The 18,753-nt window shown below is 33.5% G+C and overlaps 1 protein-coding gene across 3 annotated transcripts in view; it reads right to left on the minus strand.

Annotated features, from left to right (window-relative positions):
- LOC128162953 (polycystic kidney disease protein 1-like 1) overlaps window positions 1-18,441 on the minus strand; it is a 104,227-nt gene extending 85,786 nt beyond the window's left edge. The window contains exons 1-6 of one of the 3 annotated variants that reach the window (XM_052826394.1): window positions 18,308-18,441; window positions 17,406-17,547; window positions 11,486-11,578; window positions 11,039-11,223; window positions 8,503-8,649; window positions 4,190-4,497 (exon numbers count right to left, since the gene is read on the minus strand). In XM_052826394.1, the coding sequence (XP_052682354.1) occupies window positions 4,190-4,497; window positions 8,503-8,649; window positions 11,039-11,223; window positions 11,486-11,578; window positions 17,406-17,547; window positions 18,308-18,395 (963 nt within the window). In that variant the 5' untranslated portion in view covers window positions 18,396-18,441. Of the gene's footprint in view, window positions 1-246; window positions 687-4,189; window positions 4,498-8,502; window positions 8,650-11,038; window positions 11,224-11,485; window positions 11,579-14,963; window positions 15,000-17,405; window positions 17,548-18,307 lie in introns of those variants that run through there. The other 2 variants (XM_052826395.1, XM_052826396.1) reach the window with 2 other exon arrangements.
- Window positions 18,442-18,753: the final 312 nt, after the last annotated feature.

Below are 18,753 nucleotides of genomic sequence, written 5' to 3' on the forward strand. Positions count from 1 at the left end.
CAATTTGACAACTATCATCATGGAAAGTTCAAAGTACAGGAAAGATTATCAATATTAATCATTTAATTTAATCAAAGTACGAGTCTTAATGTAACGAAGTCTGATGCTCTGAATAGCCTACACTCAGTATACAAAACATTCTGCACAAAATTACCACAAACATGGGAATAAACCCTACCTTCAGAAAACTGGTAGGGATAAAAATTCTAACTGAAGCATTAAACGAAACAAACAAATAAAACTCACCGTGCAGTCAGGACAGCCAGGAAGTGGTTCAAAAGATCAATGCACCAAAAAAACTCTTGTAACAGCCGATCAATAACAATTACATCTGAACCGATCTCCCAAACTCCTGCCGCAAATCCTTAATATAAATCCGTAAACTACATCAGATTATTAGACGGACGAGGAATGATTGTTCTGAGAGCAGGGAGGACTGATGTTGGACGAGAGATTCTTTCTGATTGGTCTGATTAAAACACAAGCACCCCGCATGATGCAGGGAGATTTACTGCATTATAATCCAATATCTCACCAAGCCCCAATAAACCGCTATCTGTAATTGCTGATAATGAAAAATAAGTATTGCACTGCCCCAAACATATCTCTGCAAAAACAGAGAGAGAGGGGCAATTTATTCTGTAATTGCCAGTACTTTTCTGAAAAACATTACTGTCTTACAAAGTAATAAACTTAATAGACTTTTGTCTTTCACTTGTCTTTTTTATTACCATTGAACTAAAATCACAATTTTAACTGACAAAAAAAAAAGGAAAATAAAGATACCAACTTATATTTTATCATGATTTTTAGACTAATGTTCTCGAGCTCCGAGGACTTGAAATCTACCACAGTCACCCTGATAAAACATGATTTTGTTATGTCAATTTTCAACTGATCCATCAATAGATGAATAATACCAATACCCTCAGGGGTCACAGACTGACAGTCTATGCACTTAACCCTCCCCAAATAAACCTGGTATCTTCTTTTAAAAGAAATTTTAATGACGACACAAACTCCAATCACATTTCATTCAAATTCTCCAACATTGGTTACAAGACATTACTTCTACATGTTGTTACATGCTGTCTCGACATATCACCAACACCAGGGGAGACCAGACCTTTAAGCAATGGAATCTTTAAAGTTCAGACATTTTCCTAAAACAACAGAGTAAGGATTCCTCAATAATAAAGATATAATAATGCATATTGATTCACACACGGCATGCCTGATGCAAATTGAGGAATAAATGTCAGACAGGCCTATTCTGGTCATTAATCAGGATTTGCGTTCCACCCATTACGAAAACACAGAGTTTAACACCATTGTTACAGTTAAACTCCCTGTGCCTCTTAAACAAGCACAATCCTTCATCAATATGGATGATACCAGAATTTCAAGCAAATTAATATACTGTTGTTAAGAATTCATCTTCCTGAAACACAAAACAATGTTCTCTCTTCTCAGTTATTGGTATGATATATGACATAACACTGAGGATCAAAATTACAGCCTTTACCTTGCATTCTTTATTTCATGATTTTGATGTCAACAGATCATTGGACATCCAATGAGTTAAAAACGAATCCAATTTAGGAAGCTTTCTCCAACTACAATCCCTTAGGTTTCATTTGATAACCATCACAAACATTAATATTTAAAACAGAAAATATCCTTGAAGTGACACAAAACAACAAGCATACTAAATCTCAGAAGAAATTGACTGAATTCTTTTATCATCTGATGAACGATTGTTTTAAGTTAGGAGTAAATTCATTGACGTATTTACGAAGATTTTAATTTTATTGATAAGGAATGAGAATGGAATGAAAGAAATCATTGGAATTTGAAATTTGTTCAGTTCAAAAATCATTGTGAATGAAAAGTTGAAAAATGTTATCAAGTGTGAAAAATCACTGGAAGCTTAAAAGTTAATCAAAAATATAAAAAATCTTTTTCTTAAAAAAACCATATTTGTTACTTCTTACTATCAAAAAGAAAAGAAATTATTGGGTTTCTTCTCTTAATTGTCCATCTCACTACAACCAAACTTATATTTGGTCATCATCCAATAACTGGAAGCATCCCTCACATGGCCTCAGTTTTTAATCCCTGAAGCTTGAAGTACCTCTATGAGTGGCCCCTGGAGTCCAAGCCTCCTTTTCATTGTCCATCATATCAATAAATGAGCCAATCACTCAGGAACTAAACTTATCAATCAAGCCTTGTTTCTCACTCACTAAATAGCATTCCCAGAGGTGGAATGGACACATCGCCTTATTTTTTTCCCCTCCTAACTAACAAGCCAATGCAATGAAACCCATCTGATTACTGTCATAAAGTTCTAGCACCCTCCATCATAAAACAGATCTGAATCAGTTTATCTTTAACAAAATGCAGCATCCTTTTTCCTTAAATCAAATAACACTCTGGTCTTTTTCTAACTCTTTCTCTCTGCTTCTCTCTCCCTCTCTCTGTGAAAAAATAAATGATTGTACCATCCATTTTCACTCTCAATTACTTTCATGGATGCTCAGAAAAGATAATTAAAATTGTAGTCAACCCTATTAAATTTATTGAGAATGATAATTTGTGTCTATCAATTCAATTTCAATTTTATTATCCTTGAGCTTTACAACTCATCAGAAAACAAATTATCAATTATACATGTATCCAGAACTTTGGCTATTTCATGGTTTAGCTATTACACACACTGCTTAATTCTAAATTTAATTTAATATAGCATGTTCCATTTTGATTCATGGGAGAAAATATCAGAAGCATGATGAAACTAACTCAAATAAAGCTACATTGTTTAAATTATGCACATACAGTCAATCCTTGTTATTTCAAACTTGAAGAACACAGAAAAATTAAGATATAAAGGAATTCAAGATATAAAGAATAAAATGCATAAACAGTGGTTAGTACTTTGAACTCAATTTGAAATATCCATGATTTTTGGGATATCAATTATTGAGATGACTGAGTTGAATTGTAATTATTCTACTAAACTTGATCATCCTAACACTTAATTAAGGCTTACAAAGGGAAGTAACTCAATTTATTATTCAGCAGAAAAATCTTAGTGCACTGAGAGAGAGAGAGAGAGAGAGAGAGAGAGAGAGAGAGAGAGAGAGAGAGAGAGAGAGAGAGAGAAACTTTCAAGATGCCTCTAAAGCTATAAGCTAAATTTAATTTTGTCAGTTATTGGAAAAGTAATCAGAGGAACAACAGGAAATGAACAGTTTCCATGTGCATAATCTTTGTAAGGCCTGCTTCACTTTACATTTTTTTTCCAATTCTGATTCAATTAGTGATGAAGAAAGACATGGGATGAATGAATTAAGATGCCTGGAACACAGGTTTTAAACAAAATTATATGATGAAACTCTCTCTCTCTCTCTCTCTCTCTCTCTCTCTTTCTCTCTCTCTCTCTCTCTCTCTCTCTCTCTCTCTCCAGCTATGAAAAAAAAATATTCACTATGCAAACAATAAGTTTGTTTGAAACTCTTTGCTCATTTCGAACATGTGCATTATCAATTTTCTAAATAACTATAAATTCAACAAAGTTCAAACATCCTAAACTTCCCAGACAGACAGTTAAACAAACACAAGAACAATAATCCAATTAAAAATCTGGCAGTGAACAACCAAACTTTTTGTTGTTGTCAAATCTGACCTATTGACCCTGCAGACATTGTTTAGACTCCATTAAGAATGACAGTCCCTACACCAGCCATGATTAATCTGCCATCCATTGACGGGGTTAAACAGGAGGTGATTATCTTAAAACATTGTGGAAATGTAGCATGACCAGAAGAAGATTGCCAGACAATTACTAAATCCTATCCAATACAAAGTCAGCCAGCAATGTGCTTAGAACACTTTGATAAATGACAACTGGAGAAAGACATCTCCTTTACTCTCTCTCTCTCTCTCTCTCTCTCTCTCTCTCTCTCTCTCTCTCTCTCTCTCTCTCTCTCTCTCCAGAGTATAAAAAAAGATATTATATTTCTATTGATTCATTGTGTAAGTGTTGCAATGGACATCAATTGATACACATAGACTGTCAAAACATAACTTTTCTTCAAGTATATTATATATGCATATAGAAGCTGAGCATCATTCATATACACAATTCCCCTCTGTAGGTAATGTCATTGGTCTTTCACAAACTCACCTGAATTGTTGAACAGCCATCAATGCAGACTTCAGTGACCTTGACCTCTCTTATCCCCAGTGACCTCTCTTCAAAGGTGAAGGTTACATTTTCCCCAACAGCAACAGAAACCTCCAATGAAAAATTGGCTCCCTGGAAAACTGAGAAGAACTGGGCTTTTTCCGGGACTACAAACTCTTCTGGCAAACAAGATGGCTGATCAGAGAGGTCAACGAGGTTCACAATTTCAAGATCGAGAGGTGAAGGGTCAAGGACATTAATCCTTAAGGTTGTTGAAAGCAGTGATATCTTATTGGTGACATACACATCTGCAAGTATAAAATGTTTTCAATTTATTTGTTACACATGATATAAATACTTCACCTATATGTATATGATTTTACTTCCGTTGCAGATCCAAATTTTACATTAAAAATAATAAGTAATGCAGGGGAAAAAAACACGTGTTTGTAAACTATTCTTAAGATAAAAATTCTAAATTTCAAATTTCTAATTCACACCTGGTAATTTTAGTATTAGTGTTTTAAGGAGGTTGGGACGTCAACAAATTAACCATCAGATATTCCCAAAATTTTCAGATACGATATGTTCAATCATAATCTATCATTTAGTAAAAAGAAAAAATCCAAATATTTTAGAATGAAAATTTGAATAATTTGTGCTATATATCTTTACAAAGAGCTCTTCATAAAGTCTAAAAATCTATCCCTTCTAAACTTGGAAAAGATTACAAATACATATTAGTCATAGCAGCCCGACAGGTAACATGATATGGGGTATTAATTTCACACATCCCTGGTTTTTGCATCTTTTTTCTGACATTAAACAGACTGGATGGCCCATCAACAGATAAGGAACTGTGACATTTACAAGGTAATCACTTCAGGTCGATGATCAACCCTAAACAAAGCCATGGAGAAAGTCTCCCTGATATCAAAGGTCAAGGGTCAAATCTCATTACAATAGCCAGACCTCCATGGTTCCTTTCTTCTACTTTTTGTGAGCTCTCTCTCTCTCCTCTCTCTCTCTCTCTCTCTCTTTAGTGACATTTGGGGGTTTCTTTTGCTTTTTCCTGCTTTATTTTTTTATTTGAACGGGGCATGAATGTGCATGTTTCAGAGTATCATCTTTTTTAGCTAATAACAGATTTTTCTCTCTCTCTCCTCTCTTATCTCTTTCTCTCATTTTAAATTTTCATGTCTAATTTTTATTCTAGATCATCCAAACAGCAATTATTAGTTTCAATGACCCCATATGTGCTAAACCATTCTTTCTACAACCAAATGATATGCACTGAGAGATGAATTAGTTCTTTCAGTAAATGTGCACTTTACCTAATAGAGGCTTGGCTTGACTTCTGGATATAGATCACGAGTCAGTCTCAAACAATAGACTGATGTTTATGTGTACTTAAGACATCTCTCTTGCCATCCTGTTGCTGAGTAAGTTAGATCTAAGGGGCATGTCAGTATCCTCTTTATTGAAAAATCAGAAAAGTAATTCAAAGCCCGCACAGAGCGAGATCTTCTATTGTTGGAGATAATTTTGATCTGGTATTGTCTGGAAGCCTCAAGTCAGACCAATCATCTATGTATGTAAATACATTCCTTCCAATAAATAAAGTACAGAGGGAAATGTCTTGACGCTAGATCTTTTTTACCCCGGTAATGAGTCTGCCCATTGTGTAGCCGACTTATGTTGTCAACTTACAGATTAAGAGCTAAGAATGTCTGTAAAATACTCCATGCCAATGAAAGTTTCACAGCCATATTGAATATTAACCCTGAAGAATGGGATATGATCTAATTGACCTCATTGACCTTGAACACAATGAATGACCCTGAACTCTTACTTCACATAAATTACACATTAAATCTACAAGAAAAAATATTAACAAGTGAAACATTCTTCTACAAGAAAAAATATTAACAAGCGTAACTTTACCTTTTCCTCCCTTTATGAAGTATTGTAGACTGCTTATTTTATGCGAGTAACTATTTCCGAAATATTCAAACGTTTTGCATTAAATTACGAGTATATAAAATGCAAATGCTGAAATTTTAATCTAATTTCATTAATTTATTAAGTTTACATCTGTCTGATTAAAAACAGCAAGATTTTAAAATCCCCAAGATGTGCTTCTCCCGATTTTACATGGATATAATTCATTGCGTTTAATTAAGAATCTACTGTGTAACAGTATATGTAACCGTATATGTACCATATAACTGTATTGAGATAGGAGATGAATTTCATTATTTATTTCATTGTACAGATATAACAATTAAAGATAAGAGAGTTTTATACATACCTTCATACTTCTACACATAACCAAATGTTTACAAATTTCAACAACTCTTTAATACTACTAATAAAAAATTGTTGATTAATCTGTGTAGATTTATTAAAGTTATAATTGAGAGAGTTAGCTCTCTAGGTTAATTGCTAATTTTTCCTTTTTTTTTCACTTTTGTATTGTCACTCCAATGCATGCAATGTATGTATTATATGTATCATTGTTCAATTTTTTTTGTGATTTTTCTCAACACTGTAATTTATGCAGTTCAGAGAATAAAGAAATTGTCATTGTCATTGTACCGATACACCAATCCAGAGGTAATCTGGACCCCTACCCTGAATTCTAAATAATTTATACAAACCATCTTATATGAAATTTGGTTTCAATTGTATAAAGTCAGTACCCAGACGTAGATGAAAATCTTAAAATAATTATTTACATAACTTCAACATTGAAACTATGATCTGGCTTGTCTCTACGAAATTTGAAAAGTCCATTTTAGACTTGCTCAAGGCTCTTTGTTATAATGTTTATATATTTCTTGCAAATTGTGTTTCAGAAAATTAAATTCATGCTCTCTACCTGTTTTAAAAGTTTTGAAGATATTGAAGAAAGCACTAATTATTAAACAAGACTCAACTTCATTCTAAAAGCCTGCCCCCCCCCCCCCTTAACTCTTGTAGTCTGCCCCCATCCCCAAATTGTACATAAAATTTATCAACACAAGCCCCACATCTTAATTATCAAGTGTCATTTTCTGCTGCACTGCCTATTTTTCTTTCACCCCATGTCTAAATGCCATCGTATCATTCTGTTTATCCCCCCCAGAGTCTGTGTTCCTGTGATTAGTTTGTCTTTAATGGAATTAAATTTCCCTGTAAATGTCAAGTCTTAAAAGAGCCTGACAGTCCAATTCAATCCCACGGCCCAAGCAACACAGGGCAACTCTCACTAACAAGGCCGTCAACATTGCCATTCCCACCACATTTCTCTCTCTCCTCTCTCTCTCATTCTCTCTCTCTCTCTCTCTCTCTCTCTCTCTCTCTCTCTCTCTCTCTCTCGTTTCATATCAGTGTTTTTTCCATTAATGTTCTATTGACCCTTATCTCTGTCTTTCTCTCTCCGATTATACTACATGTATATTGGTATATCGTTTTTTCATCAAAACTGTATGCACGACTCTCTCTCTCTCTCTCTCTATCTCTCTCTCTCTCTAACTTTTTTCTTGGTATCAATTCTCATTCCATTAATAACATACAATAAAAATACTGCATATTCTCTTCTTAAATCTAAATAGACATCCAGTAATGCATAAAAACGTACCTCCAAATCATTACAACAGGCTTGAATTTATCATCATTGTTGCAATATTTGAAGAAATGCAAATTCATTCAAAGGTGTAATTAATGCAATCAAATAATGCAATCTTGAGCACATGGCTATTTAATCCTACTAAAGGGATATCATAAAATTTATATTCCTCAGGCAAGTCTTTCCAAAGTTAGATAACTCTCGTACATCTGTCTGTCTTGGCAACTATAACAGTAACATCTGAATTCTTCAATCTACATGATCAAACTACTGGTATTTTAAGTAGGACCTCAAAATTAATCTTTTAATTGTCATAAACCCAAGACTTATTTATTTGAAAAAAAAAAAAGATCAAGGCCTATGGGTGCCAAGGGTCACCTGGGAAACTCTATCACTATTAACTTTTAGTGACTTTTAAAAGTAAGAAGTCGTTATGTTCTTATCTTGATACTCACTGTATACAGGGCTATTTTTGTACAGTGTAATTTTCCCCCCAATTAACCTTGCAACCATTTTTGCCCCATCTTGAATTTGCTCAGACACAGTTGTGTTTGAAGGGAGATAATTTGTGACATTGGAATATTTCCATTCTTAAATTCTCTCGTTAATGACGAGGGCGAATATTTCCTTGTATACAGTATGTATTTCTGCTGAGCAGGGATATCTTTCACACTATTCTGTTTCTGTAAACAAAATGACTTACCCACAACTTGAGGGCCTGACACGGTAAAGGTAATTGGTATTCTGTAATAGATCTCATTCTTTTCTGCAACTGCTGAAACATTTTCTCTAAAATCCAAACTGGTCCATTCAATATTCAACTGTAAAAATTCAGTGTCATTTTCCAATTCTACAAAATAAAAATTGATGACATCAGGTTTGCTTAAAAGTACATGAAATTTTACAATAAGCTACTTTGAAATATATATATAGGCCTTATTTATAACTGTTTCTAAGAGCTTTGAAACCAAAAAAAATACATTAAGGTTTTATGCATTCCCTAAAGACATGCCTTACATAGAAAATATTACCAACCATTATATACTGGTTCCATTTACCTGCATATATAAATTTCAACAACAAAAATGTGAAAAAAGTAAGTTAATGGCCAAGGCCAGTAAGAATATGGTAAGAGTGTTTCACAATGGATTATGGATTGCAAACTTCCATCTTCCCAAATATGGGCAGAAATTAATTTTTTACACTGACAGATAAGGTGGTTATAACTCAAGGAAGATATTATAGGGGTAAAATTGATAATTCAATCACACAATATTCTGTTCTAAGTATCAGTCTGGAAAATCTCAAACTTCTTCAAATCTGAATCCTGAAAACTGATATCTCAAACTTGAGCATTCTTCTGTAATGAAGGTAATTTTAAAGAACAACCTTCCACATGACACATAACAAAAGCACCCTTAATCTGCTAGACACTGCATGACCTCTGTTTTCCCCTCATCTGTCAACCTTCAGAAGTACAATCTCATTAAGGATTAAGTTACATTACTTGCTTTCAATGCACAGAGTTTTGTTTTTCAATCAACCCCCAAGGTCGCAGGCATTCAATGTGCAGGAATTTATGTGCACCACTTTGACTTGCACATTTAGCAATGCTGTAATAGGATTAAATCTTTTTTCCAAAGCTTCCATTTGAAAACTGTCAATATCAGCGGATAAGGCTGAACGAGCCAAACTTTATGGTGCTTGCACAGACATTGGATGGCCTAAACCAGGAACCAATGAAATTCAATAAGATGGCTAGAGCCAGCAGTTCCTAGTCCTATCAGTCTTGTAATGTGGTTATGATCAATACATAAGCTCTCATTTGCACTATAATGGTTTTACTTGTGTTTCTTTATCTCGTTTTGAGGAGGTGGGATTTAAATAGAGACGCTATTAGAAGTTAAAATCTTCTTTTTTTTAAATAACTATTTCACATCAAATTCAAGCTGTTTAGTGCTGTCTTAATTTAATTCTACAGACTTCAAAACCCAGATATTTATTCGATATAATAAAAATATGCCCATGTAAGGAAACACATATAAAATTTCTGAAAAGTAGATTTAAAAAAATGTTTTTGACAATTCTTACCTCTATTACAAAAGAGTTCTCCAAACCTTTCATTAACCTCAAAAACAAAGCAAATTCAATGCAAATGAATCTTATTCTTCATGCATCCTTCAGGAAAAAACCCACCAATGAAAGTCAACTCCCTGATTAAGAATCTCTTTCCACTGCCTGCATAACCTATAGATCTGGAGCTGCACCCATTCCCACATGAATTATACAGTCTGTGTACATGTAACCTTGAGCGTACACATTCTATGACATAAAGCAGAGCTCAGTAGATATTCTAATGATCCACCAAAGAATTCACAGTGCTGATTATTATCTTGTACATACATGGTGCAGACTTTCATCTCCCGTTTATCTTTCCCCTATTCCGTTTTTGTTTTTTTTGTATTTTGGTCATGCATTTCTATAAAAACTTTGATCTAAAACACACACATACAATATGTTCATCATTAATTCATTGCCCAAAGTGTATCACCATTGTATTGGGTGTTTATGTAAAAGTAATTGATGCCATTCTGAGATAAAATACCTCATTTCATTCTTGAATTTTTAAATTGGCATTCATGCAGTTCCCTTATTTACTGAGGGTCTAGTTTCTCTCGCCCCTTTAATAGAAAGAGCGACAAATTTATGTTTCCTCTGAGATAACACTGCCCCCTGTGACCCCAGGCTTACTCAACATTACCTTTAAACATAATTTTCCTCTGATCTACAGGTAAATCATTGATATCTATTATAAAATCAAACGCTACAAAGCTTTTAATGATCATAATAAGTTTCAGAATTGCATTTTTTTTCAATTTAAAGACTGAACCTTCATTTGACCTTCGACCTTTGATTTGACTGATTTTCAGTAGCCATGAGTCAGACCAGCTTTATCTATTTCTACTTATATAAAGTGTTCAAGTTTATTTTTTTAATCATTAAAAACAAATAACAAATCTTTATGAAAAAACTTGAATCCAAGTGAACATAATTTTCCAATGGCATTACTTTCCCATTTTATTGTCTATATATAGATGTACAGCCAAAATTTAAAAGGAGGCAGATTGTGATATGCATCATCTTCTTCCACATTTTAATCCAACAAACATTCAAAATACTAAATTTATTCTGAAAAATACTAAAAAATTCTTTTTTTCACTTAAGTCTGATTTCTTTACCTTTGGAAATGTTTAATAGCTTTGAAATCTTTATGACTGTTTCTATGACAACAGCCCTGTTTCTGATGACAAGGTCCACATTAACATTGGCCTTGACCTCGGAGATGTACGGTCCCTCCACAAGAAACACACTTGCAGACTTTGCTGGGCAACATGGAAATAATGGGCAACTCTGCTGTTCCGAGCTACAACAGCAAGAAATATCAATTGAATTAAAATCTGCATATCTCCCCCATCCAACTTATCCATGTGAGAAAAGTGATAACAAGATGTTTACAAATACACTGAACACAGGGTTTTATGTCCTGTGTTTAATTAGTCCTGTTTTAAATTCACCCATGTAGCATTAATGAGAGGGCAAACATAAATATAAAACCAGGGACAAAAATATTCCTTTTTCCTTCCTTTTCCTGTCCTTTTTCATAAACATCAAATGAAGGTTTTTACCTTGAACATTTAACAACATCTTGATTTTGGGTCCTCAGCTGTCCTGTGTTGTTCAGACATAGACATTCAGATCCCACTGATGCCAACTTATACCTGTAATATATACAAACAGAACTTAATACCAGGAATTAAAAAAAAATTAACATACCGGTAATGTCAGCTGTTTCTCTGAAAATCATTAATTACATTATTTAAGTTCATCATTCCCTTAATTGGTATTACATTTTTACAACAAAATTCAACAGATATGATATGAATTTAATAACAAAACAGTTCTAAAGACTGCACTGGATGATCAGAAAATAAATACCGGTAGTGGCCAACAGTAGATAATCTAGCTATTAAAATCAAATTGACCTTGAACCATAGCAGATGACCTTGAACTTAACTTTAACTTTTATCATGATCTCAATAAGGTCACAAAGTACACAGTGTATCAAAAGACTTTTTGGACATATGTTGAAGACCTTTTCTGTTCAAAATGCAGAATTTTAATTCAATACTATTTATGTTTTAACCATTTTATGACATATAAATCAAATAGCAACAAACACCATCAACCATAAATCATCAACTAAAAGTCTAAAGTGGTTGTCTTCATATCAACAATTTTGTTTTCCTTTCGGGTAATTTATTGTCATTCAACACCAAAGGGTTTGTAATCTGATTCAACTTATCACAGTTGGGGACAGTGAACAGATAATTTAGGTCAAGCAGAATTTCCAACCAGTTTTATTTTTCAAACATATAGGTACTTTATAATGTTATGTTATTTTTGCACTTGCATGGCCTTGTATCCAAGTCCTTGGTAAAGTATTCAATGCACTGGCACTTTAATTTGATAATTATACCATAATAAAAGATTCATAATTTTTTTTTAAACTTAGGTACTCTTTATTGATAAGTTTTTTCGTATTTGCTTGGCCTTGATATTAGAAGTATTCAGTGCAAAAGGACTGTAAATCTGCTAAGACCCTTCATAAAAAGGTAATTTTTTTAGTATGTGCCAAGAGCCTTAAATTTGATGATAAACACCTTAACCTGCGACTCCACAGAGTTAAATAATTATACAATGTTACATTGTATGTGATTCCACCACACATTATGGGTGCATGGCATCAAGGTTACTAAGCATCACATAAAATCATAAACAATTCAAGTTTTCTCCCCAAAAAAAAACCCAAACTTTCTCCATTTTTGCGGCAATACCTGACTACCCTGTCTGCAATCGTGGACAAGTTTTAGTCTAAGAGCAGTCTCTCCACCAGTTCCCTATAATGTTGCCATGCTGTGATCTTCAAATACCCAGACTAATTACAGGGCCCCTGCTTGATCATCAAAGGCCCTTGATCTTGCAGACTCATTTTTCACCCTTGCAGACTTGTTTGCTTAGCAATTTTTCTAAAACCCAATTCAGATGACATCTCTTGGAGACTAATATGCGCAAATATTTCAAGTGAAGAATTAGCTTTTTTGATCCTTCTTCAAGTGTTTTGCAAGATTCGAATGTGCATAGAACAAATGTTTTGATTGAGATTCATTTTTTATCCAAGATGAGAGGGGACAGTGTGTCGTCTTGAAGTCAATGTTTGTAAAAAGTCTACCAGTTCTTAAGTTAAAATCAAATTCATAAAATATGTTTCATTATAAATTGAATTTAAAAATGAAATATTTTACCAATCAGCAAATTAAGTTTCCTTTCTGTTAGTTTTAAAAATAATCAAAATTCATACCATGCAGTATTTTGGCACTTTAAATTGTATCCATTTCCCTTAATCTTGTATTAACAACTGAATGCAAAGTAACAACCTAACAAATTTGTGTTAAGCCTAATTGCTTTCGTATAAGAAGCAAACATTGTAAAAAAAAAAAAAAGCAAACACTTGAAATCCTCCATGTTAAGGTCAGACGACATGTTCCTCGAGAATCTTTTTTGTATCTCCTCGTAATTAAGAGTTCCAATAAAAAATATTAATTTTATAATTACTTTAAAAAAGATCAAAATTTACTAAGATATGGGTCTAAGTCTAGATGGTCAAGTGGTTAGAACCGTGGCCGCTCAATGCTAGAAGCGCGTATAGGTTCTAGAGGTAGTGAGTTCAAAGCCCCGCCCTGGCGGAGATATATAGTTCTAATATAGTGAATTTCGCTGTACCGTAGATGTATTTATTTTAATATTAGTAATTCAAGTGTATTTTCAAGAAGATTATATAGGAAATTGCATACTCTAGTATTTTGCAGAAATGCCTGGTAAGGTACCCTTATTTTTTGCTAGAAAGCTTGTCAAAGTAGTAGTAAACCATTAACAAATTCCTGGAAAAAGTTATCTGAAATAGAGGAACGTGTCGTCTGACCTTAAAGGGGCATGGTCACGATTTTGGTCAAATTCCATTGTGGTATTTTTTTTATTTACAATGCTTTATGAATGTATTTTTAATGATCAAGTGAAATTTGAGAGTCAGTCGTAGAGTTATGAGCAAGATACAAGGCTCACAAGTCTTTGTCATGTAAACAAGGCTCGTGCCCTGTTTTTGTTTACATAGGTTCAATACACCAATAAAATATCTTTTTCAAGGCTGATTTGTCTATCCTCTTATTCATTTTAAGCATAAATAAACAGTTTCTAACGTTAAACACATTCATTTTAGGTCTAAAACTGGAATTTTCAATTCAACATTCAAAACCTTAACAAAAGCTTTGTTTACATAGCAAAGAATTGTAAGCTCTGTAACTCACTTAAAACTCAATAAATGATACTCACATTTTGAGTGCCTATTAAAAATGTCTTAATGAAGCACTGTAAACATTAAAATCGGAAAAATAATTTTTGACCAAGATCGTGACCATGCCCCTTTAAAGGTCAATACAAACTCCATAGAATAAGATGGACCAGGAGATTATTTGTTGAGGTAAAAATTAGAGCTATGAAAGAAAGATTGATATCCCTCAGGGGACCCCTTTGTGGTTATATGTTAGATGATGTGACCTTGACATCTGTCAAATGACCTCAAAACAAGGTCATGACACATCCTCAGATCATGAGAGAAACTTTCTATCATGTATGATCATTTATCTCCACTTAACAAAGTTATGGACCAAAAACAAAGATATGTGTTGATATGACCTTGACCTCATATCTAATTACAGATTCATACTTAGGTCATGAGCAATCTTTATATCAAATGTTAAAGTTGGTGCTCCTTTTTCCAGAGGTTATTTTTTTTAATCAACTTGAAACAGAGGTCATATGGACAGACTGCAATGATGAATCCTGTGATTACCACTATAAACTAAATTGTTTATGGAATATAATAAGTCTAACTAGTGAGCTTTTTTTTAACTTTACTAGATATATATACTGTCCAATTATATATGGTGTTTTCTAATGACGTATGACTCTATGATCTTTCCTTTTGCAATGTACAAAATCTACGACAATTTATAATTCTATAATAATTATTATTAAAGAGAGACGTACCGTAACCTTGAAATTTCCAGAATCTTCCAAAATTCTCCATCTTTTCAAATAACTTAAATATTTGACCCTAATTCACAAAGCCATCAATTTTCCATTGATTCATTTGAGACCATGCAATTTGTTTCTTCCACATGCACATAACTTTCGAATCCGATAGAACAGCAGTTACTCTGTAGAATTCAGACACTTGGGCTCTACATACTTGTTACCTGGTACAAAGCAATCCATAATATAAACAAAATAAAGTCAAAGGTTAATTTGAAAACTGAGTCAACCCTCTTAAAAAAGGGGCTCTATAACTACCCGGCCTCAGCATGCTGTGTTTTCCATTTAAAATTGGAAATTTGATCTGGGCTAAATCGTTACAAAACGTGTCATCTCCATACAGCCCATTAAATCTGACAAAGGGAAAAAAGACACAGAACACGTTGAGCGTGGAATTGTCCATTCTGATTGAAGTGGTAGCTGCATATTATAACGTGTACTAAACTTTAGTACTTTAACAGTGAATTAGTACTGTGTTTTAGCTAGGGTGGTTCTAACTTAAGAGTATAGAGTTAATAAAATTTGCACAGTACAGTACATATGTACTAGCGACAAGTGTATTACAGTACTTAGTTCATGTAATATACTCCAAAAGGTCACTATATCCTAAGTACATTAAAGTGCATGTCTAGCACGGTACTAACTACTAACATTGATATTTGACAGTCCACATAATTCAGTTCTAAAATTAACTTCATCCTTAGCCCTTATGCGGTGTACTTGACAATGTGATTATGCTAATTATTTAACGCTTTTTTCAAGTTAATTTATTCTGTCGCTAAGTTAGTGATTCACCCTGAAGTAAAAAAATACATATCAGGTATTTGGGTGGGAATATCTGAATGACAACGGAACACATTGTTGGGTTAACAGCGGTTGAATTTTTTTGACACTTTTAGACACTATCAGGTGACATCTCAATATGAATCTTTGTGACTCAGTGAAGTTTCATCAATAAATCTAGTAACTTGAAGTATGCAATTGTTAAATATAAATATCATTCTTTATATATAATATATTACATATTTTACACTATGGTGGGCAATATCGCAAAGGGATAAAAACATTCCTCAGTCAATCTGTTTATAATTCCTATTAACACTGAAACATTTTTTAAACTTTTCTAAATCATTGAATCACATTACTCACTTTAATTATAATTAATTACTAAACTTGACAATGTATTGACATTTTATCTTATTATATTTCTACATGACTTTTAATATCTTTTATCATGACTTCCAGAATCCTACTTCAAAATCAAATTATTTAGTGAATATGTGATCAATTTTCCTTGTTTTCTTTATTGCCTTACCATTATGTTACTGATTTACCCCAATCCTTATCATTATTGCCTCTTCCTCAAACCATTCCCCCTAGATTATTTTTCTATAAGTCAATTGCAACAGAACTTCCAACAGTTGATGACCTTTTAACTCTAAGAATAATCCATCAAGTCTCAGATCAAAGTAGACAGAAAATCTCTTTGATCTCGGGTCCCAGCGAAATTAATTTCAATTCCACGTAAATATATATATAGCCCAAGTATTGGGCGACATGCAATTATCCCTTCTGACAGAAGAATGCGACCCTTAATGCACGGTTTGTTCTGCTGACATTTTGTCTGGAACCGTTCAACAGCCCTGCACATTCCACACATAATCCAGGTCTCCTCCGCGGATATCTGAATCAATGAGACAAAAATGTTGCGATATCCGAGATATTCGTAACTGTTACAACTTCAAGGTTGGTCCATGTTGTCCAATATACAGTCATGTGTACCCGGTACAGCGAGCATACCTGGCTAATTAATTTACACCGCATGACATTGAGGCTTAAGTTTTTTTGTAGAGGAATATTGTCTTCATTTTTAAACCAACCCTAGATTTTTTTTATAAACATGAAAGAAAATAATGCATGCATTTCATATCATCTTAATTTAAAAAGAAGGTGGGGTTTGGGATTTTTTTAATATACAAATTTGAAAAGTATACTTTCTTATTGGAAATTCATCAGTAGTTTTATCCATATCAGGCTGTTTTATGTATATGAATGAATCTAGACTACTTCTCAAAGAAGGATAACTCAATTCTTAATAATAAATTGATCATGCTTTGTAACATATATTCATAACATACATGTATGTATATTTCTTACTTTTTGTGTATTTGTGATGATACATACTATTACAAATTCAAATTCCGTTTTAAAACAAAATTCATAAAATTTGTTCATAGATTCCCGAAAAACATTTGTATAAATTTGAATAATATTTTTCAAGTCCCGTTTCAAGATATTGAGGTTAATTGACTCACAAAAATTGACTGAATGTGAAAGACACACAAAATTTGACTGAATGAGAAAGGTCCCTAAATTTGACTGAATGAGAAAACTCACCGTTCTTTGAGACAGGCTCGAGCACATTCCACTGCTCTGAAACTCGCACACTGGGAACTGTCAGAAATATGCTGCCTTGTGTTTCCAATGTCTGGTCTCTCGTCGATATTCTGTGCGTAACAACCCTGGTGCCAGTACTGCTCTGTAAAGAGAAAGTAAAAGAATATTGAAATATTTCTCATCATGTCAAACCATGGTCCAGATCCCGCATAACTTTTGCTCCTAAATGTGTTTGTTTAAATGAATAATCGTATGTGATATGTGACATCATGCAGTCACTCAGTTTTAAACTTTTTGAATTCTATGCACCTTCATAGAGTGGACTTATAAAGGCAGACAACACTGCCTGCTGTCTAAACTCTAATCCATTTATGTTTTTTAAAAATAAAATATTGTTTCTAAGATTAAATTGATTCTGCCCACTATTTTGTGACTGCACTTAACCAATAGTCATTGACTACATTTCTTATGTAAACTGTGATTGGATAATCAAAGGTTTCATCAATATTTAACCCCAAGCTGTGCTTTACTGGCATTGTGATAATAGTTGAATACAATTGAACCCACTGATTTGGCAAACGCAACAGTGGATGAAAATGTCAGTTCACAGAAGCTTAATATTACACAGAGCTCAGTTAAGGATCAGCAACATAATGCATATGTCTACTTGTTATAAATGTTGTATGAATGATTTGATTTCACTGCTGTGTAACGTTACCTGGGTTTGGTCTATATTTGGGATGCATGAATAGATATTACTACCGGTAACCAGTGGTCAAAAAGATTGACATTTTGCTCTCTCTCTCTCTCTCTCTCTCTCTCGTGGGGTGGGGGTGTTTACCTGGCCAGGTGCACTTTATATATAAATGAACTTGTCAATAAGATCCTACACGTTTACTTACCTGACACGCTCACATCACAATTGGTGATTAAAGGATGAAAACAAATCAAGATTGCAATCAAAAGTTCACTTCCTCGAGCGTTCACCATTCTCCGCAAACTTCGACAACTTTCATCTTCTTCAGTTTTGTGTTCATACTCCAAGACATCCGCCGTAAAAATTATCCAAAAGTTTGTTTCTACAAAGTATGATTTCATATATAAAATCAACAAAATGCTGAATACTAACTAATTGTTGATGAATATTTATATAAAACTCCTTTGATAAAGAAAGATCCAATATTCTACTTGACCTATATTCTTTCGCGCAATGTTTGATTTACTCAGCATCCTGAAACAAACATCAAGGTCACGTGCACTTAGAACTGCGAGGCGCCGTTTTTCAGAAAATGAGTTTCTCTGATTTCTTTCTAATGGTTGTAATCTTGAATGTCCTATGCACCCAAAA

The sequence above is a fragment of the Crassostrea angulata genome, chromosome 9 (assembly GCF_025612915.1).
Source record: "Crassostrea angulata isolate pt1a10 chromosome 9, ASM2561291v2, whole genome shotgun sequence".
Taxonomy (NCBI): domain Eukaryota; kingdom Metazoa; phylum Mollusca; class Bivalvia; order Ostreida; family Ostreidae; genus Magallana; species Magallana angulata.